Raw genomic sequence first — 24263 nt, 5'->3', positions numbered from 1 at the left:
ATTGCCAGGCTTACTACCCCTTTTAGATCTTATGTCATCACTAGAGCGGAAACAGTTTACATTTAAACAAGAAAGCCAAACACATTTTATTCCTATTATATCACTAATTGATCCATTCTTTAAAAAATTATTTCAGATGGTTGTAGTTTATTTCTTTCTAAATGTCCACAAAGAGAGAAAGCTCGGGGATCAGGTCGGTTTCTTTTTCCTGGCATGCAGTGTGAGATTAATTGAGGGGGACGTAAATACAGTGTTAAATTGTGTCTTTTATGAAAGAGGTTAACTGTGAATGGATCCAAACTTTGTATTTCTTTCTTCCTCCCCCCCCCCCATTTGAAATACTCTTGACCTAACCCAGGAAGCTCTAATTAATTGTCTTGGCAACTTCTGTTTCATGCCATTGTGAGTAGTGTCAGCGACACCCGATCTGTTCCACTAAGGTCAAATTAGCATCTTTTACTATTTTTCTGGCATTTAAATGAATGCCTTTGCTCTGGTTTTTCCAGTGTTTATAGTAAATATGTCCATGTGATGGAAATATAAATATGCATTACATGGAATTGGGCGAGCCCACCCTACTGTCACTTTTTATTGTAATCAGTGTCTTTCATGTTTCCTGGTTTTTAATGGGGACTGGCTGACAGCACCACATTCAAACCGCTGGGACTCAAAAGATAAACCCCTCAGCGCTGCTTGTATCTCGCAAAAGTGAGTGTTTTTCTCTTCTGGTGCCAATTACACTTGCGTCCTTACAGAATGACTGACCTGGTCCCTCATGCTGGGAACTGATCTGGGGACACCTTTTGGCTCCACACACCTAAGCCTGTGTCTGTGGGGCTGTTGAAACTGTGTGGTTCTGAGTCTGCCTCTTTTTCCTGCTGGTGGTTTTGACATCAGCAGGTCCACTCAACGCAAGACGAGTGAGGTCACGAGGAATGAGAAGGAGGGCTGGTGACCCTTAAATGCCCCAAGATTTTGTGAACAGAAATTCTTGAGGTTTTCGACATGAGAGTTCATGAAGTCTTTCAAAATTGTCATACTACGCGCTGTTAGAGGTTCCTCGTTCTTACAGTGACACGATTTACATTTAGACCTGGGGGACTGGGGCAGTGCTGATGGGTTTGAGTGAACTCACTGGGGGGTGACTACCTGCAGCAGTTTTCCCAGATGCATGTGCCCGTGATGGAATTAAGGTCAGAGGCAAGTGAATCTTCGCCTTCTGCTTTCTGGCTGTGACTGGCTGTGACTCTCTATGAACCAGAAGGAGGTTCTTTCTGCTCCAGTGGGAATTCTTTCAGAGTCAAGATGAGGTTCTGCCCCTGGAAACACCCTGGTCTCTGCCCAGTGCCTGCAGGCCTGCACACAGCTAGCGGGAGACGCTGTTGGCCTGACGTCCAGCACCTGCCCTCTGGCCCCACATCCTGCAGCCAAGCCTTCCTCCCCACGTGCCGCTAGAGGGAGACTGATCCGTCCTCTCTCCCCTGATCGCACCTGCCCTCTGCCCCTGCGCCGCCCTGCCTCCCCCTCCCTCCCTTGCAGCGCCCCCGCTGCCCTCTGTCCATCCTCTCTCCGGGCTCCCCTGACCACCCTGGCCAACTGGAAAGCTTCCTTCCCCCCAACTCCCGTTGTTCATGGACTCTTGACCCCAGTGTGGCACTTCCTTGTCCCACCATTGCTTCCTGTTCTTTCTCTCTCCAAATGCATCTTGTGCTGTGCTGAAAGCAGGGACCATTTCTGATTCTTCTTGGATGCCTGTTGCTGAGCGCATAGTGGCTCCCCAGTGATGACTTGTATGAGGCAGGTGTGGTTGATGGAAGGGAGCTGGTAGGTGGCGGACCAGGGCAGGAAACAGCCGGCTGCTGGTGAAGTGCTCAGTGTTGGAACCTGACAGTTTCTTCAGGATGAACCAGCGTGGAGCCTGGAGGAGCTGTGCCCAGTATGGACTTCTGTTTCTTAACTAATGGCGGGCTCACGTCAGATGTGCTGGACCGGGAGCCCTCTAGTGAAGCGTCCCCTTGCGTTCTGGAAGTTGGTGTCCATGGCAGCTTTATTGTTATAGGGGCCCCTTCGTCACTGAGGAGTGACGTGGGGAGATGTGCAGGCAGACCTCGTTGGGCGGTGCCTCGCTTTACTGAACTTGGCAAACACTGCGGGTTTTTAGAAATTGAAGGTCGGTGGCGACCCAGCGTCGAGAGAGTCAGTTGGTGCCGGTTTTTCCCAGCAGCATTTGCTGGCTTCGTGTCTCTGTGTCACATCTTGATTGTAATCGCAAGATTGTAAACCCTCCACCAGCAAAAAGATGACAACTCGTTGACGGCTCAGTTGATAGTATTTTTTTTAGCAATAAAGTACATTTTTTCCTTTTTGTTTATTGAAGTATCCTCAGATTACAGTGTTGTGTCAGTTTCTGGTGTACAGCATAATGTTTCAGTCGTACATGTGCATGCATCTATTCCTTTTCATATTCTTTTTTGTTACAAGTCACTACAAGGTATTGAGTATAGCTCCCTGTGCTGTACAGAAGAGACTTGCTTATCTGTTTTATAAATAGCAGTTAGTATCTGCAAATCTTGAACTCCCAATTTATCCCTTCCCGCCCCCTTTCCCCCTGGTAACCATAAGTTTGTTTTCTATGTCATTGAGTCTGTTTCTGTTTTGTAAATAATTTCATTTGTGTCTCTTTTTTTTTGGATTCCACATATGAGTGCTGTCATATGGTGTTTTTCTTTCTCTCTTTCTGGCTTACTTCACTTAGTATGACAATCTCCAGGCGCATGTATGTTGCTGTAAATGACATCATTTTATTCTTTTTATGGCCAAGTAGTAGTCCGTTGAATAAATTACTTTTTAATGAAGGTGTGTACATTGTTTTTTAGACATAATGCCTTGCATGCTCGATAGACAACAGTAGAGTGTAAGCATAACTTTTACATGCACCTGGGGGACCAGAGGATCTGGTGACCCACTTCATTGAGATAATCGCTTCATCGTGGTGGTCTGGAAGCAGACGTGTCTCATCTCCAAGGTGTGCCTGCCTGTGCTCCTCAGGGACCCCCAAGGATCCACAGCAGGGAAAGCTGGCATCATGACCAGCTGTGGGGGCTTTCTCCCACCCAGCAGCCCTCGTGGCCTCGGACAAGTTGCCCTTCTCCACGGAGACTGGACAACCTAGATCTCCCGGTTTAGAACCCGTGACTCACTCAGTTTTCTATGTTTCAAGTCCCAAATGATTTACTAAGATTTCCATAGAATTAACTGTAGTATGTCAGTTTCTTGAGGGTAGGAGCCTTGTCACATGCTCACGTGGTACTCACCCCCACCAAAGTGCCAGAAGCACGCTGAGCGTGAGATAGGCCCTCAGTTAATGCCGGTTGATGAGCGGTTGGTAGGTGATGAATTGGGAGGTGTCCCCCCGGTCCGAGATGACAGACTTGAGGGCTTGCCTGCTCTCAGTGTTAACTAAGGAGGGGACGTGGCGCTTATTTCAAAGGTGGTCCTCCTGTGTCTCTGCCCTCCTCCTCCACTGCCTGCCTTTGTGACAACCCTCCCTGGTGAGCCAGTGACAGCTGAGTCTTTTTCAGTCTGCATCTTGTCCGATCCTTGGTTTTTATGGTGTCTGGGAGTACTAGCTTTGTAAATGTTTTTCAACTTGTTCTCAGTCTTTAAGAGGAATTTCTTTCCGAGGCCACCATTTCAGGACTGGTCCACTAGAGGTCACTGTTGAGATATGTATTTTCCCCACCATCGTCTTGTGTGGAAAAGATGACAAACCAAATTTGTGCTGTCAGACGAAATTTTTTTGCAAGCTTTTTCGGCTCCGTCCAACAGGGCATGTTGCCACTGTCATTTACATAGTGCAATTTTATCACGATTAAGGAGGTCCTTCAATAAGGAGGTATGTTATTTTTCTGTTTGAAGTACACACTGAGTTTCAGTGTCATTTTTAGTGTGTATTATGGCCACTGTGTCATGTTAGGAACTTTCCTTCCGGTTCCTTTAAATTCGGAGAATTTTATTGCCTTCTATAGTATTTTGTATTGAGTATATGCGAGATTTTTTTTTTCCCTGTGGAAGAAAACTTAAAATATAGATCTATGTAACAAGATTTTAATTCAAAAATAACTATGTAAAGTAAAACTCAGGAAAATGTGCATTTTGTGCGTATTCAGATCGATTCTTGAATGCCATTGGGTGGGGAAGAAGACTGTGCATTCTGAAATGAATTGCATTCTGCATCAATGATAAAACAGTCTCTTGAGCATGAATTTTTTAATGTGATACTTTTCCTAATTTTAAAAATAATTTTATTCTTAAAGCCAAGCCCATGTACAGACATTACCAACACCTCAAATATGATAATAGTGTTTTTCATTTTGCGACCCACGATGTTAGGGATTAAACACTCATCATTTTCTGCAAGAAAGACAAAGGATGTCTTTTTGCTCCGTGCAGATGTTGAGCAGTGAGCTCTGTGTAAACCTTTCATAAGTGTGGGTCTCTGAATGTCACTGTGGAGTTTTATACTTTGAACTTTTAACTGCCATGTAAAACATTTTCTTGAGCTATTAGCAGCCTTGTTGGCCATTTCAAACCTTAACTGTGACCATATCTTGTCATTTAATGTGTTGGAAATGACTAAACAGGCAGAAAACAAGTGTTACGGCAAAACTTGTTTCTTTTTTTTTTTTTTTTTCACCTGACTATTTCCTATTAGTTATAACTGATAGATGAATTTGGAATTATAGCAAATAAGAAAATGCTTGCATATTTTCTTGAGTGACTTCAGTAATTTGTTTTTAATGTTTGAAATATGTGGAAGTTAATGTAATGTTTTAAGATTTGCTATAGATGTATTGATTGTTAGGATCTCTACTGTGTCACTAGAAAGGAATTAAGCAGCTTATTTTACATGAAAATACTGCCATCTTGAAATATGCAGATCCAATTATAATGAAGAAAAGCAGTTTTTAAAAAGCATAATTAATGGAAACCCTTTTCTACAGACATAATAGATTGTTGAGATGAATGAGAAAAATGAACTGTCCCAACTTACAAGAATGACCTTCACTAGTCTTTCAACACCTTCCTGTTCCCAAATCTGTTTATTTCCTCTCCCATAGATTATTTGTCATGCCTTATGCAAAAGTTCTTGTGCATGGCTTGTATGAAATTAAACTAGGAGGGGGTATATGCAAAATAAATCGTCTCTGTGTCATGCATTTATCTTGTGACAATATCAAAACAACTTACCGTTTGCATTTTAACAGGGTATGAATGTATTTATAATACCGAGGCTTTGATCAATATCTTATTCTTTTAATTAGTGCACATTTATCAGTTTGTTCCTAGGCCATCATTTAGAAGACTGGATTTGAAAGAAATGTATACATGGTATTGAGTCTGATAGCTTTTAATTGAACAGTACCTTTCCCATGGTGCCACTGGTTAGGTACCATTAAAAAATTGCCTGTCATTGGGACTTTGTTATTCTGGGTTTTAGTGAGGAAGCCTACAGGGTCATAGTCCAGAACCAGCCCAGCCCAAGGCCACTGGGTGAAGGTGGAGAAGGTGGGTCTTGATGCAGTTGTGTCCTCGGCTCAGACTCTTGTCACCCTCTGATCTCTATCGCCCACCAACCCAAAGGTACCTGCTCTAGAATACTTTTTCTTGGAGTCCTTTGCTAAGAGGGAGCTAGCTCAAAGGGCGGTATGTTAATTCTTCCACAGTATATTTTTCAACAGAACGACTTCAGTTACAGGAGTTTCAGAGAGGTGGTTGGCTGTGGTGACCGTAATGTGTGGGCAGGTTGGACCTGTCATTTTCCAAACCATAGCTTGTGTGCTGCGGGGAGCTGATCTTGGAAAGGGCTTCTTTTACTATTTACAATAGAACCCTCAAAGGGAATTGACTTACTAGCAAAAATTTCTCTATAAATCACCTGTTGACTGTCTACTAGGTAAAGTGTTTCTACATGTGTGTCGTGCAGGAGGGCGGGAGAAGATCTTCTAGAAGGTGCAATACTTGCGTATATACGTTCTTGTAGAACAATTCTTAGCATTTCATAACTGACTGACCTTTTTTTAAGAATAGAGTGAAGGCTGTGTCCACGATTCCTAAAAAATGCACATAATCCTGATAATTTCAACTGGTTTGTGAATCCTGTTAAAATCACGCATGAGTGTTTTCGGGGTGCGTGAAGCTCAGATTTAGAAACCGTGGAGTTGGGGAAAGATAACATTAGTGTTTTTACAATGTAGATGCATTCATGCTATATCTTAAAGGAGATATTTCCTGGAAATTTGTACAAAACTTTCAGAAGGTGATTTTTAATGTGCTGCGAAACTCATTCTTGATAACTTTTTAAAAATGCTCACAAGCTCCAGCTAACTTATCTGCTTAAATTTAAATTTTGTTAAGTAAGAGTTGGTACTCTTGAACAGAATGTGGATACAGGCAGACCTTGTTTTATTGTGCTTGGCTTTATTGCGTTTCACCGATGCTGTGTGTTCTTTGACAAATTGGAGGTTTGTGGCAACCTGGCGTCGAGCAAGTCTGTTGGTGCCATTTTCCCAACAGCATTGGCTCACTTCATATCTCTGTGTCACATGCTGGCAATTCTCAAAAGACTTCATACCTTTCACTGTTACTACATCTGTTATGGTGGTCTGTGATCAGCGATCTTCAGTGTGACTACTGTGACTTCCTGAAGGCTCAGATGATGGTTAGCTTTTTTTTTTCTTAATGATAAAGTGCTTTTGACTTAAGGTAAGTACATAATTTTTTTAGACGTAGTGCTGTTGCACACTTAGTAGACTACGTAACTTTTACATGCACTGGGAAACTCGCTTTACCGTGGTGGTTTGGAACGGAACCCGCAGTATCTCCGAGGTCTGCCTATAGTGTATACGTTTTTTTCAACTCTGGTAAAACCTTGGGAATGCCTTTCTCCTGTCAGTTTTTCTTTCTCTTTGTGAATCAGCTTAACAAACAAAACACCACTCTGATACGATTGACCACTAGTTAACAAACTCGTCGACATGTTCACCTATTTTCGATCTGAACTTTCTTGTCTAATGTTTTGCTGTTCTTTCAGCCTTTTTCTTTCCCTGCCTAGTCTCTGGCCAATACCCTGATTCTTAGCGGAAGCGTCTGCCCCTCTCTCCTCGTCTCGCTCCTCTTTCCCAAAGTTGAGATGAATTCTAACCTTCTCCACAGAGCCCTCCCTTCCAGCCAACTGAACCAGCCCTTGGTGAAAATAAAGCATGGGTTACCCACAGCTTACGAGCCTCTGGGGACCACACCCCCAGCGACCATGACTTAAGTGTGAAAGGAAGGCGTGAAAAGAGCTAGCGGTTTGGAACACCCTGCTCTGTATCCAGGGGAAGCCACAGGCTTAACGTGGTTGAGGGACCAGAGCTGGAGGCTGGGGACTTTCTTACAGCTTCAAGCCTCCGGGCTCACCATCCCGCTGCTGCCTATGCTGGTGATGGATGTGTGCAGGTTAGACATCCCGCTCCGGGACACTCGAAGCTCTGTGGACCACACCACATACCGACCCTGGAGCTTCACTTGTTCAAGTAGAAAAGCAGGGAGAATTGCTAAGGTTAAAGGCAGAGTTGTGAACAGTTAGGAGGGGAGTTAACAAAGGGACAGTGTGGGATTTTTTCCAGCACTGGGCATCTTCCTCCACCCGCTTCATCAGCACCGAAACAGAAGGCAAGGAAGGAAGAGAAGCAACCCCGCAGGACCTCTTGCGGAACTAATTCTTACTGTAAAAGACACGAACTGTTGGCAGAGCATGTTGTATGAATGTGTGTGTGCGTGTGTGTGAACTGGACCCATCCCTCATCTCTCTTGTAACAATCGAAGATGGGAGAGAGTGTGTATAATATCTCATTATAATGATGCTTTAAGAGCCTAGATAGCTCTGACATTGAGCTTGCTTTCTGCATTGATTGATTGACATTTATTGTGTGTTCTCTTCTTTCTCACTGTGTTTCCAGACTCCTTAGGAACCTTCCCTAGAGAAAGGAATCTCTATCCCTTTTTCTTGCCTTTCCGCGATGGCACTTCCTGCCAGGCCATGGAAAGCCATGGCCTTTCCTCTTAGAGCTGCTTCTCCCACTCAGCTCCCAGATGAAAGCCATTTATTGACTTCCAGCCTGGCGGGTGCTCCAGCCCCTCAGCCCCAGAGTGTGATCTCCCAGGTGTGTTCCTAGAAGAATTCAGGGTTTGGAAGGACTCCTGAAGGATGCCTGGACCATACCTTGGTTTTTTCTGGAAAGTTAATACAAGAACCACATGTCAACTAAATTTTGCATCCGCAGAGCAGAAATTCATGCTTGTCAATTTCTTAGGAGATTTGTTTGGCTGTGCGTACACACTTTTTATAGCCCAGGGACATAGATTTTTGTGTATTTGACTTTATACTGTAAAATCTGCCTTACTGCTTGCTTGTAACTTTTTTCCCCTAATTTTTGTTTAATTGATTATTTGAGTTGTTGCTGAAGAGTGAGACCTTTTTTTTTCTTTTTCTTTTCTTTTTTTTCCTGCAGTGATTTAAGTCAGGGATATTTTTGGTTAGTAAAAGTTCTTAAGTTGCAGAATCTTCAAGAGGCCCATGATAGGATACGCTAAGTATGTCCTGGGTTTGGGGGCTCAGTTTATACCCCTGATTAACTGAAAGAAGTATTACTATTGTCACTTACAGCGCTAATAATATTTGGGGGATGTTGGCCTTTGTTGAGTGGCTGCTTAGCTCTTTTTTCTATTTCATTTTTACCTTGAGAACATGTAGTTCCTGTTAAATGCGAATTTGCTTTGCTGTTCTGTAAACTTTATGTTTTTAAATAACCTGTAACTCCTGTAATTCACTGTTTTAATAACTGCTCTGGGGTGGAAATCCCATAAAATCTGGGAAGCTGGTTATCATCAATATACTTTTGAACTTCAAATTCTTGTGCTAAAATATAATTAGTTCATTATCCACCTCATGTTTTTGGCCAGAAAACGAAAGTCACTAATCACTGTAGGTACAAATGACCTTTTTGTTTTTTTGCGTGCGAGCGTCTGAAGAGCATGATTACTTGTACGCGAGAGTGAGGGGAGTCGTCTTTACGTGTAATCATTAAAGTGGCATTAGAGGCGGCGATTCCTAACTGGCTGAGGGAATTGGCATCTGTGTAATTATTTTAGACATCACCTCTGTGGTGTGTCTGGACCAAAGCCTTCCAGCGATTGTAGCCGAGGATTAAAAGGGCTGTCCTTTCACTTTGACCAAGAATGCCCCAAGTCATAGTCCGTGTAGTGTGTGTGTGTGTGTGTGTGTGTGTGTGTGTGTGTGTGTGTGTAACGGAGGTATCGGGGACTGAACCTCGGACCGCATGCGTGCTAAGCATACACTCTACCACTGAGCTGTACCCTCCCCCTCCATGTGGTTTCATATTTCACAGAGTTCCTTCTAATCTGGCTTCTCCCCTAGGTGAAGGGGGGTGGTTGTTACCCAGTGTCACCATCATCACATGTGGGGGTAGAGCTGTGTTCGCTTTCACCATTTCCTCTCAAATGGTCCTTCTCCCCCCTCCATGTAATGAATAATCTCACTCATTTTTATGCAATTTCATGCTTTTTTTGGGCCATCTTTCTAGTACCTTCGTTGCAGCAATGTGACTTAGGAATCTAGGTGAATGGCTGCATTTGAATGTCCTCTACCATCCCCTGTCCTTCTCTGTTAAAGAAATTGTATGTAGCAGCAAAAGCATGGAACGGTCCGACTGGGCATTGTTATTTGCTAGGGCAACAGAGGCTTCTCTCCTATTTTTAGTATAAATATGTCAAGTTTGGGGAAGCAGTGCTATCCATTGATTTTGTTTTACCTTATCCGTATGGGATCTTTGGGCGGGGTTTGGTCCGTGGGTCAGGGTCACTTTGGTGTCCCTGGAAGTGGGCATGAGACAGTAGGGTTTCACCCCTCACAGCGCAGGGCGTGTGCCTACCCCTGGGTGGCATCTGAGTCTCAGCCTGGCCATGAGCAGGTGGTTCCATGAAGTCCTTGCTCTGAGGCTTCCTCTCCCTGCACTTGGGATGACCGGCAGCCCGTCAGTGGTTTCCCGTAAAGGAGGCAGCGGCTGAGCCACTAATTTGGGGTTTCAGAGAGGTGAACGGGCAGGGTCCCCGGTTTTCACGCCCTCGCTAGTGCTTCTCCTTCGCAGGAATCAGCAGAGCGGAAACCAGCCCTGTGGGAAGAGGGCTAGTGGATGCTGCGGGAAGAGCTGGGCAGAGAAGTTGGGTGGCGATGGTGGGTAGACTTCCCTTCCAGATTTCACATCTGTGCTCATGATGACAGCCTCCATGTGCTCCCAGCAGCTTCTGGCTTCCCAGCCACCAGTGCCGGGTCTGTTCCCTCCTGTAGCCAAAGGGGCTCCGGCTGTCGGCGCTGTCCATATGGTTCTAAAGACCAGCGCTTGACTCACCGGCCTATCCGTGTGGGCTGCGTGCAGGCGAACTCATGTCCTTCTGTTGGCGTGGTGCCTGCTGCTCCCAGAGCCCATCACCTTAAGCAGTTTGGGTTCTTTGCCTCCGGGGCTGAAGGATGCTTTTGCTCAGAAAGCCCCCGGATCGGCTGCACCCCAGCTGGTCTGCCCGTGCTGCCGTGGCTGCCAGCACCCTGCAGGGATGCCTGTGTTTCAAAGGCCAGAAGTACAGCAAGTGGCATCTCGTCACGTGACCACACTCGGGCATGAGGAAGTTGTTGCTGAGTGACTTGGTGGACCAGGGAATCCGATGCTTTTTCCCCCTTGAATGTCATTCATGCTACTCTGGGCAGTTGTCACCATAACCATCTGTGTGGGGAAGCAGAAACTGGCTGGATGTGTTTTTTTCTTTTCTTTTTTTAATTTTATTTATTTATTTTCTTGAAGTATAGTCAGTTTGTAATGTGTCAGTTTCTGGTGTACAGCATAACATTTCAGTCATACATATACATCCATCTATTCCTTTTCATATTCTTTTTCATTATAGGTTACTACAAGATACTGATACAGTTTCCTGTGCTCTACAGAAAAGACATGTTTATCTATTTTCTATATAGTAGTTAGTATCTGCAAATCTCGAACTCCCAGCTTATCCCTTCCCGCCCCCTTTTCCCCGCTGGTAACCATAAGTTTGTTTCCTATGTCATTGAGTCTGTTTCTGTTTTGTAAATAAGTTTGTTTGTGTCTTTTCTTTTTTTTTCTTTTTTTTTTAGATTCCACATATGAGTGCTATCATACGGTGTTTTTCTTTCTCTTTCTGGCTTACTTCCCTTAGAATGACGATCTCTGGGTGGCTGGACATGGTTTGATCACAGCCCCCACTTGGGTGCTTTAAGCCCCTGAAAATGTCTTTTGTCCTTATTTTTTTCCACATTTCATGAGCCCCCAATCTTAGCAGCTCACTGAGGTGGCAGAGGAGTCCTGACTTGGGTAAGAGTATTCTAATCTGACTCAGCATTATTGTACGCGGTAAGGGACATTAAGTATTGGATGAATGGTTTTCATGTCACCACTGAATTAAATGTTTTCTGAACCAAAATAGGGTCCCCAGATTGGCAGCACCACCATCCCCTGGAAACTTGTTGGAAATGCAGATTCTGGGGCCCTGTCCCAAACTACTGAATCAGAAACTCTGGAGTACACCCCCCTCCCCCCAATCTGTGTTTTAACAAGCCCTCTGGTAATTCTGATGCACTTGAAGGTTTGAGCGCACTGCGTTACAGCAGTGCTATCTGGTGGAGCTTTGTTCGGTGATTGGAACGTTCTGGTATTCGTGCTGTCCAGTGGGGTAGCCATTAGCCCCCTGTGGCTGTCAAAGTCTTGAAATGTGGCTGGTCTGACCAGGCAACTGAATTATTAGTTTAATTTCAACTAATCTACATTTAAATTTTTTGTAATTTTTCTTTTTCTTTTTCTTTTTTTTTTTTGATACCTTCATCCAATTTCCTCGTCCCCTACTCCACCACCTCTGGACCACTGGTGACCACAAATCTGATCTCTTTTCTTCTTTGAGTTTTTTTTGTATGTTGTTTTTGTTTGTTTTCTTTTTTTAAAACAGATTCCACATATAAGTGAGATCATATAGTTTATGTCTCTCCCTGTGTGACTTTTTCCACTTAGCATAATGCCCTCAGCGTCCATCCATGTTGTTGTAAAAGGCAGGGTTTCCTTCTTTTTTATGGCTAAAGAGTGTTCTATTGTGTGTGTGTGTGTGTGTGTACATGTGTGTGTTGTGTGTATGTGTGTGTGGGTCACATTTTCCTTATTCATCTGTCAACAGATACCTAATTGTTTCCATGGCTGGGGTACTGTGAATAATGCTGTGGTGAACATGGGGGTGCAGATTTCTCTTTGACATTGATTTTGTTCCCTTCCATTAAATACCCAGAAGTGAACTTGCTGGATTGTATGATAATTCTATTTTTAATTTTTTGAGGCATCTCCATAATCTTTCCATAGGGGCTGTACCAACTTACATTCCCAGTCTAGATTTACATTTAAGTAGCCATGTATAGTGAGAGGATTGGACAGCCCAGCCCCAGAGCGTCTCCGGCTATTTATAGTGTGCGGATAACCTCCTAAAAGCCTTTAAAAAATAAGTTATTCATCGTGCAATTATTAATTTTCTACCCTAGAATGAAACACTCTTAGAACAATGCTCCAGTTACTACAGTGATAGTTGTTTTTGGTTCTTCTGTTGGGGAAACGGTGTTAGCTGTTGTTAGCTAGCGGGGGAAGCATGTTCTTAAGCGTAACATTGGTTTTATGAGTGCACTTCATCTGTGCGGCGCCTGGTGGCTATGCCTGATGTGAATGTAACTGAGGAAGATACATGCACGTCCTTTTAGGAGGATCCAAGCTGTTGTTCGGGAGCAAAGCTGGATCAGTGGGTTCTTACAGTTGGAGCTCTGGTCTGTCCAGTGTGTCTGTCCAGTGCTGTCTGGGGCTTCTTGCCCCAGGGAGCTTTGTAAAGAGATGTTCAGGTTAGCTGAGTGCCTTTTTGGCCCCCACTCCTCAGCCCCCCAGGCACTTTGGGTTTCTTGTCCTGCAGCCATGCAGAAACCCTGCAGGGGCTGATGGCTGAGTCTGGGCTGGTACCCTGTTCCTGGAGAGAAGGAACTCCAGAGTGACTTTCAGATTCCTAGACTGAGGAGGACGTGAAGGAAAAGAGGGTCTTCCTGGACTTGTTGGTCTGAGTAGTTACAAATACGGAATGTACTCAGAGACAAGTCTCTGGGCTGAGTTCCTGGGCTGACATGACCCCGTCTTTGTCACTTTTTCCAAAACTCAGCAGAAGCTCTGGCTGAGAGCATCCCCAGTGGTCACCCGATCATGTGACCAGACCAGAAAGTGGCATTTAGGAGCCGGGGAATACCTGAGAGTCCTTAGGGACCTTTCTGCAACTTTCTTTTAGCAACTAAAGCCTCAAAAGTTGACGCAGCCATCTTTGGTTAGACAGAAAATGATACTGAATTCTCTGCCATCAGCAAAGTTCTACATGACTGAGCTTCCTAGTTGAGGCCCCCTCTCTTGCATTATTTAAATCCATATCATTGATTTTTTTGTAACCCAACTCTTCTGAGAATCAGAGAATGTTAAAGCCAGGTGGGAGGGCAATGTAGAAATGGTCATAATCCAACCTTCTCACTTCGAAATGGAGGAAATGGAGACCCAGAGAGGTTGTGAGTTGAGAAAGGATGCACAGCGAGTTCAGGGCTGATCAGGGGAGCACAGAGCAAGCCCAAGATGACCAGACCAGGCCCCCTGCATTCTTGCATTGCAGGGCCTCTCCTTCTTTTGTGTACTCAGCTCCTGGTTGCCTGTGGACTGCTGGGGGCTCACGGTCAGAAGTTGGACAGATTGACAACAAAGGAACATTTCAGATGCATAATAAGAAATAGATTGATGCTCACTGTTTAGGTAGATTTTAAAATGCTGCTGCTTGCTAGTTTGTCACATAGCTGTCTTGAAAAATTCCACCAGAATATTCTGACCAGTGATACATTGCCACTCTTCGTGGTAGCTTTCCGTAGACTGTTCATGTGATATATTATGTATAAGATTTCATTATTGCACAACTCATATTGTTGTGCAGTAAAAAAGTAATTGGTTATTTTTTTATGGACGGTTTTGTTGGGATTAGTGTGCTTTCCAAGCACTAGACCTGTCTCCATTTGTTGATTCTGATACCCCTTTTCTTGTGACTTACTTTCTTTACATAGCGTGCCTCTCTTACCTTATCCCAAAAGTACTGAGATGCTGGCTGCTAAAAGTGTATGTTTCTGTGCACATAATAAACATTTCTCTAAACATTGGTTGGAAGAGTCAGTGTTATCCCGTCCAGATAGGTCTGGAGGTTCATTTCTTTTGCTTTTAACTATGGCCAGGGCAGGTTGGGGGGTAGGGGTGGAAATTCTATAGTTTAGGGAGAATATTAGCTGTAATTTTTTGCCCCATCTCGTTTGAATGGAGTCTTAAAAAAATTCGCACGTGCACTGGAAATCTGGGAGACGTTGAGTAAATTGAATGTGGGGTTATTGTTTGTGTCCACAAAACCAAGCCCTAAATCACATTTAGCATAATTGGTGGTTTTAAATTGGACTGATTTAGCAAGGAGAGTGAAATAATCTCTCATCCTGTCAAAAAAGGCGATACCTTCGGACCAGCATTTAATTGCATTGGCAGAGTAACTTTGGGAAGGCAGCAGTAATTCTGGCTGCATTATTCTTTGTTTGTGGTGAAATTGAGATCATCATTTTCTCCTGGTTGCACTAACTTTCTTTATTACTCTTCAAACTAATCAGATGAATGCAGTGAGAGAAGCTTTGTGGTAGCCGGAAGGTGAATGGGGGAGAGGGCGAGGTCTCTGAGCAGGGCTGTAATCACCTGTAGACCTGCACTTTGCACACTTCAGGATCCAGGCAGAGAGAGCAGGTAAACGGACCCCTAGAAAGCCATCAGGTGCAGGCCAGTGAATTTCTTTGCAGTCATTTACACAATGTGAATACCATTCATTCCCCCCAGAAGTGTGTGACTGAGGGCACACCTAAGGATGTGCTGTTGCGGCCAAATCGTACAGGTAGGGCTCACCTGCATTCAGGCTGGCAGCCAAGAGTGTGGGTGCTGGAGGGAATTCCCAGGTGCCTCAGTTTTTCCCATTAAAATCCCCCCTTTTGTCTCCATCACACAACCAGCCTCTTAAGGAGCGAATCCACGCCTTGCTCATCTTCCATCTGGGCCACTGCCTCTTCCCGAGTGTCTTAGTTCAGACTGATTCCTACTTGTCACAGTCCCTTCCTCCAGTGAAAGCATTTCTCTTAATTTTTACCAAGCCTGCTTCCCTCTAAAAGAAATCAGGTCATTGATGCCTTAGACATTTTATCAAGCTGAAAAATGATGACTCAAAACTGTAATGACAGCTCGCCTGCCTTCTCGACTTCCGTTCCCGTGGGAGTTATCCACTGGACTTCTTGGAATGGCTATCTCCTTAAATACTTCAGGTATCTCTTTGGAATGTGACACACAGCTTGGTTGTGGTTCTAAGCACAGGTGCTCCCAGGTGTCTGCAGCCTTCTGGGGACACCCCTGGAGGGAGGTGCTGGGACGGGAAGTAAGTGTCCTGACATGAGACATTGTACTTCCTTGTACTGAACCCAAGCCCCTTGTCCGTGGCTTCAGTTACCCGAATAGTCTTGATCTTAAGAGTTTACACAAACTGTGGACGAGTTCGTGGCCAGTAACTAATGTCTGTGGAAAGAATGAATCAGAGAATGGGGTAGAAGAAGTATAATCTCTTGAAATCTTTCTGCTGCCAATTGAGAGTTGGTGCTTTGGAGGAAAAGATGCCTTTGGCTTTTAACTTTGTATTGGCAAACTTACACTCTGGGAAAGGAGGAGCCTTCCAGCTTCCAGTGGTAACCTTTGATCTGCGTACTCCTCTGTTTATATCGTGTCACCAAGGTGGCCTTTCACTCTGCTGTGTAATAACACTGCAGTGATCTATTGCTCATCTGATGTCAGAGGGGTTGTGTGTACGTTGATCAGGATATGCAAAGGCCAGAAGCCAAAATCAGAAACTAGGTAGGTTGACTGTTTCATCATTTCAGGTTGAGTTCGAAAATTGTGATTTCGTCCAGTGTTAAGAGAACGGCTCTGCAAATAACGGATTATTGAAACAGCTTGGTGAATGTATCATTACTCAGGAAGGGATCTGGAGTTGGCTGACTTCCTTTCGGTGGAGATGTGGGGAAACCAAAAGGAAGAAAACAATTGCACTTATTAGACATCACATGACAATCAGAAAAGTATCATTTTATATGTAAGTGAGTAAATCCTAAGAGTCCTCATCGCAAGTCTTTGTTCTTTTTATTTAGTATCTATATATAGAAGATGGGTTTAACTAACCTTACTGAAGTCATCATTCCATGATATGTAAGTCAGATCATTATGTTGTGCACCTTAAACTTACACGGTGCTGTGTGTCAATATCTCAAAACTGGAAGGAAAAAAATAAAAATTAAAAATAGAAATAGATATGCTCTGTAATAGTCACTTACAGGCTGCTCATGGTACTGAAATTTTCTCCTGCCATTCGAAGAAACATTTCCATTTCTACCCGGTGTTTCTACAAAACACCTGCAGAAATTAAATTCGATATATACAGGTGAGCAAGACGGTCATGCTGGAGTTGCACCTTCCTTTCACTTGAGAGGAAAACAAACTGTGTGGCTGGCTTTCCTGGCGGGGAGTGAGGGGCCTGCGTTCACCCTTAGCATTTCTGTTTCCATAGCTGTGCCACCGAACATAGCAGAACTGAAGAATTTGGAAGTGCTGAACTTCTTTAATAACCAGATTGAGGAGCTGCCCACACAGATCAGCAGCCTTCAGAAGCTCAAACACTTGAACGTCAGGTGAGTCTCATGGAGGAGAGAGGATTCTGAGCAGAGGAAGCGCTGGAGGGGGCGGGGCGGGGGCGGGGCTTGTCATTGCTATTATTGGATAGGAGAAGCCGAGTTCTAGTTTCTATCTCTGTTTTAGGTTTTAAAAAAGTTTTGTTGTTTTAATGCATCCTTTCTATGGTCTCCATTAGTGCATGTCTGTTTGCGTGCTAATTAAGAAGCTAATTGTTGGTGCAATAAGGAAGTCTTTTTTTTTTTTTTTTTAACTGCATTTTGTTTCCAGTAAAATTTTGTTTCTGTTACGTTGACCGAGAAAGGATCCATTTGCATAGCATTAACTGTGCAGACCAGTTGCAATGTGTTGATTCTTTTTTCTGTTTTGAGTCAAAGTAGTGTGCAAAGCAGCTTCCTTCCACTGAGGGGAGGATGCATTTCCTAACACCGCTCCATTGACTCTTACAATTCTTGTTTGTGGTCAAGAGATTATAGTCCCAAGTCTCTCTTCACACAGAGGTGAAGAGGGGAGTTTTGATTCAGCTGCTGAGGTTGTGGAATCAGGTTGCAGTGAATAATAATAATAATAATATCTTGTATTCTTACATTGCTTCACAGTTTTCAAAGTCCTCACACTGGTATTTGACCCCCTCAACTATTGGGTAGGAGGGAGGGCAGGCATTACTGCCATCATCTCGTGGAATGGAAGCCAAGCCCTTTCCAAGGGGCCAAGTGACTTGCCCTGATTGCTCCTGAGGTTAGTGGCTGAGCTCAGAAGAGAACCCCAGTGTGGGGGGGGGGGTCTGTGCCCTGCCCAGCACACACCGTGGATGCCACCCAGAACTTGGACTTCTGCACTCCAGCTTCACTGTTGGAGCTGTTGAATGCAGCTGCCCACTCATGCCTCATCCTCTCCGTGAAGTCATGTATTCGTTAAATTATAGCCATTAAGTGCTGTGATGCAGTCGGTGATTTGCATGGAGTGGCTAGAGAAGCCGGCCAGGTATTTATCAATTTACTGGGAAGCAATCATGAAAAAAATCTTACGCACGGACTGATGTTTAGTTGAGTTTTTCCCCACCAGGCATCTGGTCAGATGCTCTTAATTTGGTGTGCACCCTGGTTGAGAGACAGTCTTTGTAAGACACATGAGGACTCTTTCTCCTAACATCTGGGGGGGAGTGGAGTTTGAGGGAGGGGGAAAGTCACTGTATGTGGTGGCTTTTTCCTCCTACAAATGGGGAGACTGTATACTTGTCGGGCAAAGTGGGAAAGAAAGGATCCTCCATTTACGTCTTTGTTTTGAACATTATTAAGTCCTAATACTTTATTTGCATATAAGAAAGAAGCTAAAACAAGATCTAGATCCAAGAACTACAAAACTAGGTGCTTTGTTGCCTAATGTCTGCATCATTCACGAAGCGAGTTAATAGTTACATCTGAGGGGCTAGGAGTAGTGCCTGGCACATGGTAGCAGTCCATAGGGTTAGCTTTTATTATCATCATCGTTGTTTTACTTATGAATTCATTTATTTCATGACTGTGTGCCTTTTCTGCACCAGGAGCCTTGCTAGCGTGGGGATCAGCAGTGAAGGTCACAGCCCCCGGCGTTAAGGATGGGGGCAGAGCAGTTGTCAGTGACAGTGTCCAGCGGGGTCACAGATGGGTTGGAGGCTGTCAGTTGGCAGTGGGAGAGAGGGACAGGGAGCAGGTGAGATCCTTGGAAGGAAGGGTTCCTCTCCTGGGTGGTATGAGAGCTGAGACCTGATGCTGAGAAGGAATTGGTCAGACTCACAAGTAGAGGGAAGACGTCTCCGATGGTGAGAATGACAGATGTGAAAGCTCAGAGCTCTGCCTGTTCCAGAGGTTGCAGGTTGTTTGGTGTCACCAAGACTAAGATGTGAGGCCGGGAGGGGAGAGACAGGTGGTGAGGCCAGGCAGAGCAGCCTGAAAGTCTGCTCTTACATTGGATGAGCCTTTCCTGGGCTCTCAACTCTGTGCCAAGCACTGCTGTGGTCCTGCCCATCCACCCTGGGGAGCATACATCACAGGTGGGGAAACAGCCTAAAGATACATAGATGTCTGTCGGCAGGAGTCAAGAGCTAATGAAGGGCGTGTGTGTCAGAGAAAGGAGCTGTGGTCTCATCCTGCCGCCCACTGGGGAGTTGGCACAGTGACGTGGCGGGTGTGCAGTGAGGTGGGAGGATTTCCCATAGGAAAGATCATGATGGGGAGAGGTCAGAGGGGGTGTGACTTCAGGTCAGGAGACACATAAGTTCTCTAGATGAGCGTTCCTGGTGAACTAGGGCAGGAACAGTGACGGCGGGGAGGGATTGCAGATGAAAAATACGCGGGAGGTAAAACTGACAAGACAGTACAGGGGGGGGGAGGGGAGGGGAGGCCTGAAATAGAGGTGCAGGTAGGGACAGTTTTGTTTTACAGGTTTTGTTTGGCTTTGTTTTGTTCAAGGAGCCTTAGGACAGAGTTGGAAACTTTCCTTTATTACCCAGTGCATCTGAGTTGCCTCTTTGTCGACTTTGGAGCTGTTTGGCCCTCGGTGACTTATTGACTGTGTAAAGCTTTCTGTATTTAATTACATAGCTGCACGGACGGGGTTGTCAGAGTCTGAATAAAATTCTTAGTTCTCTGGGAGAGGAATTAGGCTCGGTTTCCATAAATGATATTACTGATGTCAAATGGCATAAAGAATTATACCTGCACAGCCCTGGTTAGGGCAAAGGCATCAAGAACCCCTTAGAATGAACAGCTAGAATTTTAAAAAAATATATGCACAGGAGACCCTCCTACAGCAGAGCGATTAGGCCACACGTATGCATGATCCAAACAGCACGTTCAACCACAAGTTGCTTTTATTTTGTTTTTATTGTGATCATTGAAAAACCGGCAAGAATTTTTGGACCATCTGAATAGATAGAGGAAAGTTGAATCATGCTTTTCATTTTTTTTGAATGTCATTCATTGTCCAGAGTTGTTTTTTTGTTTCTTTGTTTGTTTTTAACAAAAAATGTAAAGCCAACGTAGGTTACAAGTTGGTAATTATTTCAAGGAGAACCTCATGGAAAGAGCATCATACCAGCTATTCCCGGAGTAACTTTCCACCTAGTGAGATGGGGAAGCTTGTCTTGGGAAGAATTCACAGTTTTCACTAAAGCCGAGTGTTGAGTGTTCATGGATTTGGACTTAGTTTTTCCCCTAAGTGTGTGAGTGGGTCACTGTGCAGGTGAGAAAAATACTTGCCTTTTAGGCAGAAAGGCTTTATTGAATCAGGAGGAGCCTCCGAGGACCCCTGGAGTTCAGTGTTCCTAAAAGGAAGGGTCTGTGGGGGCCTTCCTGTAGCTTTTGGAGAAGACAAAGAGCAAAGACGCCCAGCAGCCGTTGCTCTGGCTTTATGAAGTTCTCCATCATAGGCGGGCGTATTCTCATTTCCATATGCTTTGGAAAAATTGTCCTGGAGGCTATTTTGCAAGGTGTAAAGTTAACCTGGGACTTGATACCCATCAAGAGGTGGAAATCACTCTTTTCTGGATTCCTCTTTCTGCTGTCAGCTGTTTCTTAGGCAGCCTGGTTGATGGATGTGAGTAGGATTGTATCTAAACTGAGAAGGATCGGCGTCTAGAATTATTAGTATTATTGTGTGTGTGGTGAAGGATAAAATTATTTTTAGTGTCACAGTTCCTCCCAAGTTTTAAATATTTGTCATCCTATATTAGATTAAAAAAAATTTAATCGGGTCTTTAAGTGTGTTCAGAGGGAGCCACGTTAAGGGAAATAAGAGTCTTGAAGGAAAAAAAGATAATAGAAAAAAATTTTTCCTTAGCTTTCATTGGAGAGATGTGTATATTTAAAATCTTTCAGTTATGATAAAATATGCATAACGTAAATTTACCATTTTAACCATTTTGAGTTTATGATTCAGAAGCATGAAGTACATTCACATTGTTGTGCAGCCAATCTCTGCAAGTTTCTCATCTTGCAAAACTGAAACTCTATTCCCACTAAACAGTAACTCCTCATGACCCGCCTCCCTCAGCCTCTGGTAACCTCCATTCTAAGTGGAGAATTATTTTGAACTACTGTTAGTAGTTACAAAACAAAAAAAAGGATTTTTTTTTTTTGTCTCCCACTGGGAGGAAAAAGTGAAATCAAATAAAGCAGAAGTCTGAAAACTACAAGGCTCCGTTGGTATCTTTTGAGGTCTTATTATTGCTACATCCATCAGGAAGTTTTTCTCTAGAAGAATGGATGTTTTGTGATGTCTTAATTTTCTGCATGGAACAGTCACTGAGCATCAAGCGTTGGAGAAAGTGACAAACTAAGACATTAACAAACATTTCATGAACATGGAACTTCTCAGACTAGGATTCCTAGGCTGGTTAAAAATGACACAAAGTTATTATGGAATTAACGGCCATCTTTGAAGCTTTCAGCCTCTCCCACGAGGCTCCCAGGCCTGTGACACAGAGGTGAGCTGAGCAGTCTGTGTAAATACATGCTTCTGTGTTGTGTGACGTCTTGCATTTTTTTTCCCCCAACAACAGCATGAATAGACTCAACACCCTGCCTCGAGGATTCGGCTCACTCCCAGCTCTGGAGGTCCTTGATTTGACTTACAACAACTTGAATGAAAATTCTCTTCCTGGAAACTTCTTCTACCTGAGTATGAAACTTTTAATTCTATAAATCTCCTTAAAATGGTCCTTTGCGTTCTAAAAGTGAAATTTATTTGCCAGGGTCCAAACTCCAAGAGAAATTATTGGACATATATATTTTTTCCCTCAGATTCCTTCTGAATATTCCCTCATAGCTCAGCAGTCTGTATTTGATGTATAGTTACCTGACACCATTGCCCTCACGTGGACTTAGTAATGTCATATTAAATTTCTGATGGAGATTTTTACCTAAATGAGATCAAGTCTCACATTTAGCTAGGGAACTTGACTTTCTTTTTAAAGAGCATCCAGAAAAAAAAAAATAATAATAATACACGTGTCTTCCTAATGTTGCTATTAACTCTTTGTAGGCTTTTTGCCCAAAGATAGTCCAATCAGTTATTTATAAAAATATCCATTGTTAGAGGGGAGGTATAGCTCAGTGGTAGAGTGCATGCCTAGCATGCATGAGGTCCTGGGTTCAATCCCCAGCACCTCCATTAAAATAAACAAACAAACAAACCTAATCACCTCCCCCCTCCAACCAAAAAAAAAAAAAAAGAAATTAAAAAAAATCCATTAATAAACCTCTAATAGGAACTTTAAACATTTCCAGCCAGAATTCTTGTTTTAAGCTTTTTAAAAAGTTCTTTCTGACGTAGTCTACTGTATCTGCAGTATACTATCAAAAATTAAGAAATTATAGATCACAGATGAACACACTTTGAACTTTTATAGGCAAGCATATTTCTTACTGCAGATGGAAAAAGAGGAAAAACTGATTTTTCCGAGAACTCATGAAATTTTTAGGGAAGAGTTGCTGTCTTTAAACGAATGTTCTGCTTCTCCAAATAGTGACCTATATGATATCCAGAAATTCTGATTTTTCCGAATTAGTCTCTAGTTTCATTTTTTTACCTTACATAGACTCTTTATCCCAGACTTCTCATAAAGCACATGAAACCAACTTTAACAGTTTTCTTGAGCCGCAGAAGAAATTGTTTTTCTTGGGTATATATGCAGTTCTGTTGAACTTTAAGATAATAGAATGTAACTGAACACTTGTAAAGAAATACAGCATACATCAGATTATACTCCTCCTTCGGGTTAAGGGTGAAAAGATGCCTTGGGTTTTAGCCTTGAGTTGATGGGGGACTAGTATTGTATGGTATTCTGAACAAATTGCTGATTACTGATAATCTGCCTAAGTTAGGGTTTTCTCTATTTTTGAAGCTCCCTGTCATTATTTTAGCTCCTTCACCTTCATTTATTTTTGCCGTTAAGGCTATAGAAACAATAATAATTAGTCTGACTATGGAAACAGTGAACAGCGATCACAGCCTCCATCAGAGGAAAGCCTTTGGTTACTTATTTTTTGACCTAGTTTTCTGTTTATGGGAGCGAAGCATTGATACCAGGTGACACAGTGATTTTCTTTTGTTTCGCTCTGGATGCAAATCAAGCCCATAAATGCAAATCGGAAGTAATAGAAAAACGAGAGCTATCTTTGCTGAGAGCGTATTGAAAACTCTGGGCCAGAAACTGCCGGTTGCCCACAGTTGTTAATTGTGTCAGTTCACTTGGATATAGATGTCTTCCTGAACACACCAGCTCCACAATCAGCCAGTAAATCTAAGTTTGACCTGCTTGTTATTATTGTGAGCCCTAGGTATGTCACAGGCTTTTCACCGAGCCAGGGTTATTAATCAAAGCTGACTCCCTCATATTGATCAGACCTCAAGTGGCTGGGTTCCATGCCACCCTGTTTATATATTGCTGTTTAATTTGCAGCCACCCTGCGTGCACTCTATCTAAGTGACAACGATTTTGAAATCCTGCCACCAGATATTGGGAAGCTCACAAAGTTGCAGATAGTAAGTAATTTATCTAAATTCTTAGAAAATCAATTCACTTCTGCAGCCCTGGGAGGAGTGGAATCGAGTCAATTTGAGCCGGAGTACGGTTTATTTTGCAGGAATAAAACCACTCCTCCCCAATACTGTTCCTCGTTGGTCTGCAGACCCTGGTAAATAAATGGAAAGGACTGAGCCTTCGAAGAAGGCAGGGCACGGGGCCAGGACGAGTGTGTCTTTCGAGTGCCTCTTGATGTGAAAATTGTTTTGACAGCTCCTGTTTTTTTCTTCTCTTTAGCTCAGCCTTAGGGATAACGACCTGATCTCGCTGCCGAAGGAAATTGGGGAGCTTACTCAGCTTAAGGAACTCCACATTCAGGGGAACCGCCTGACCGTTCTGCCCCCAGAACTCGGTAAGGTTGCTGATGAACGATCTGTGTTCTGGGTTTAATTAGTAATAATGATCCGAGTGCTGCAGCTCTGAAAAAACCTTCTCTCTTCTGGGCACATAGCCTCCATCCAAGGCACCCAGTCCTGATACTTTTCTAGCAGCATTTGTCATCGACCAGGGGTTAGCTCTTCTGGGGTTGGACCTTCCCTGATGATTCATGGAGCAGCTGTGGTACCAGTGTCTCAGGAGCTGCTGCTGAAAGGTGACCCAGCTCAGCTGCCTGCGTGGTGCAGCGAAAGGAGCCTGGGACGAGTGGTTCTCGGTCTCCCCAGGGCTCCTCCTTGACCAGGAGGGATCATTTTTTTCCCCCCTTCTTTTTAAAGTCTAATCATTCTTATTTTTTTTTTGATCCCTTAATTTTTTAT

The 24263-nt window shown here is 43.7% G+C and overlaps 1 protein-coding gene and 1 non-coding gene across 4 annotated transcripts in view; both read left to right on the top strand.

The window, feature by feature from the left end:
• The window catches only part of RSU1 (Ras suppressor protein 1), a 159260-nt gene that overhangs the window by 21834 nt on the left and 113163 nt on the right, over positions 1–24263 (top strand). For all 3 annotated transcript variants that reach the window (XM_010966825.3, XM_010966834.3, XM_010966844.3), the window contains exons 4-7: positions 16822–16942; positions 21484–21602; positions 23386–23468; positions 23746–23860. In XM_010966825.3, coding sequence (XP_010965127.1) covers positions 16822–16942; positions 21484–21602; positions 23386–23468; positions 23746–23860 — 438 coding nt within the window. The remainder of the gene's footprint in view (positions 1–16821; positions 16943–21483; positions 21603–23385; positions 23469–23745; positions 23861–24263) is intronic.
• TRNAA-AGC (transfer RNA alanine (anticodon AGC)) lies at positions 22023–22094 on the top strand. The gene has a single exon. It is a non-coding gene; the product is annotated as a tRNA-Ala (tRNA).

Source organism: Camelus bactrianus, chromosome 35 (genome assembly GCF_048773025.1).
Source record: "Camelus bactrianus isolate YW-2024 breed Bactrian camel chromosome 35, ASM4877302v1, whole genome shotgun sequence".
NCBI lineage: Eukaryota > Metazoa > Chordata > Mammalia > Artiodactyla > Camelidae > Camelus > Camelus bactrianus.
The sequence above is the reverse complement of the archived record's forward strand: the minus strand, read 5'-3'. Positions and strand labels throughout refer to the sequence as shown.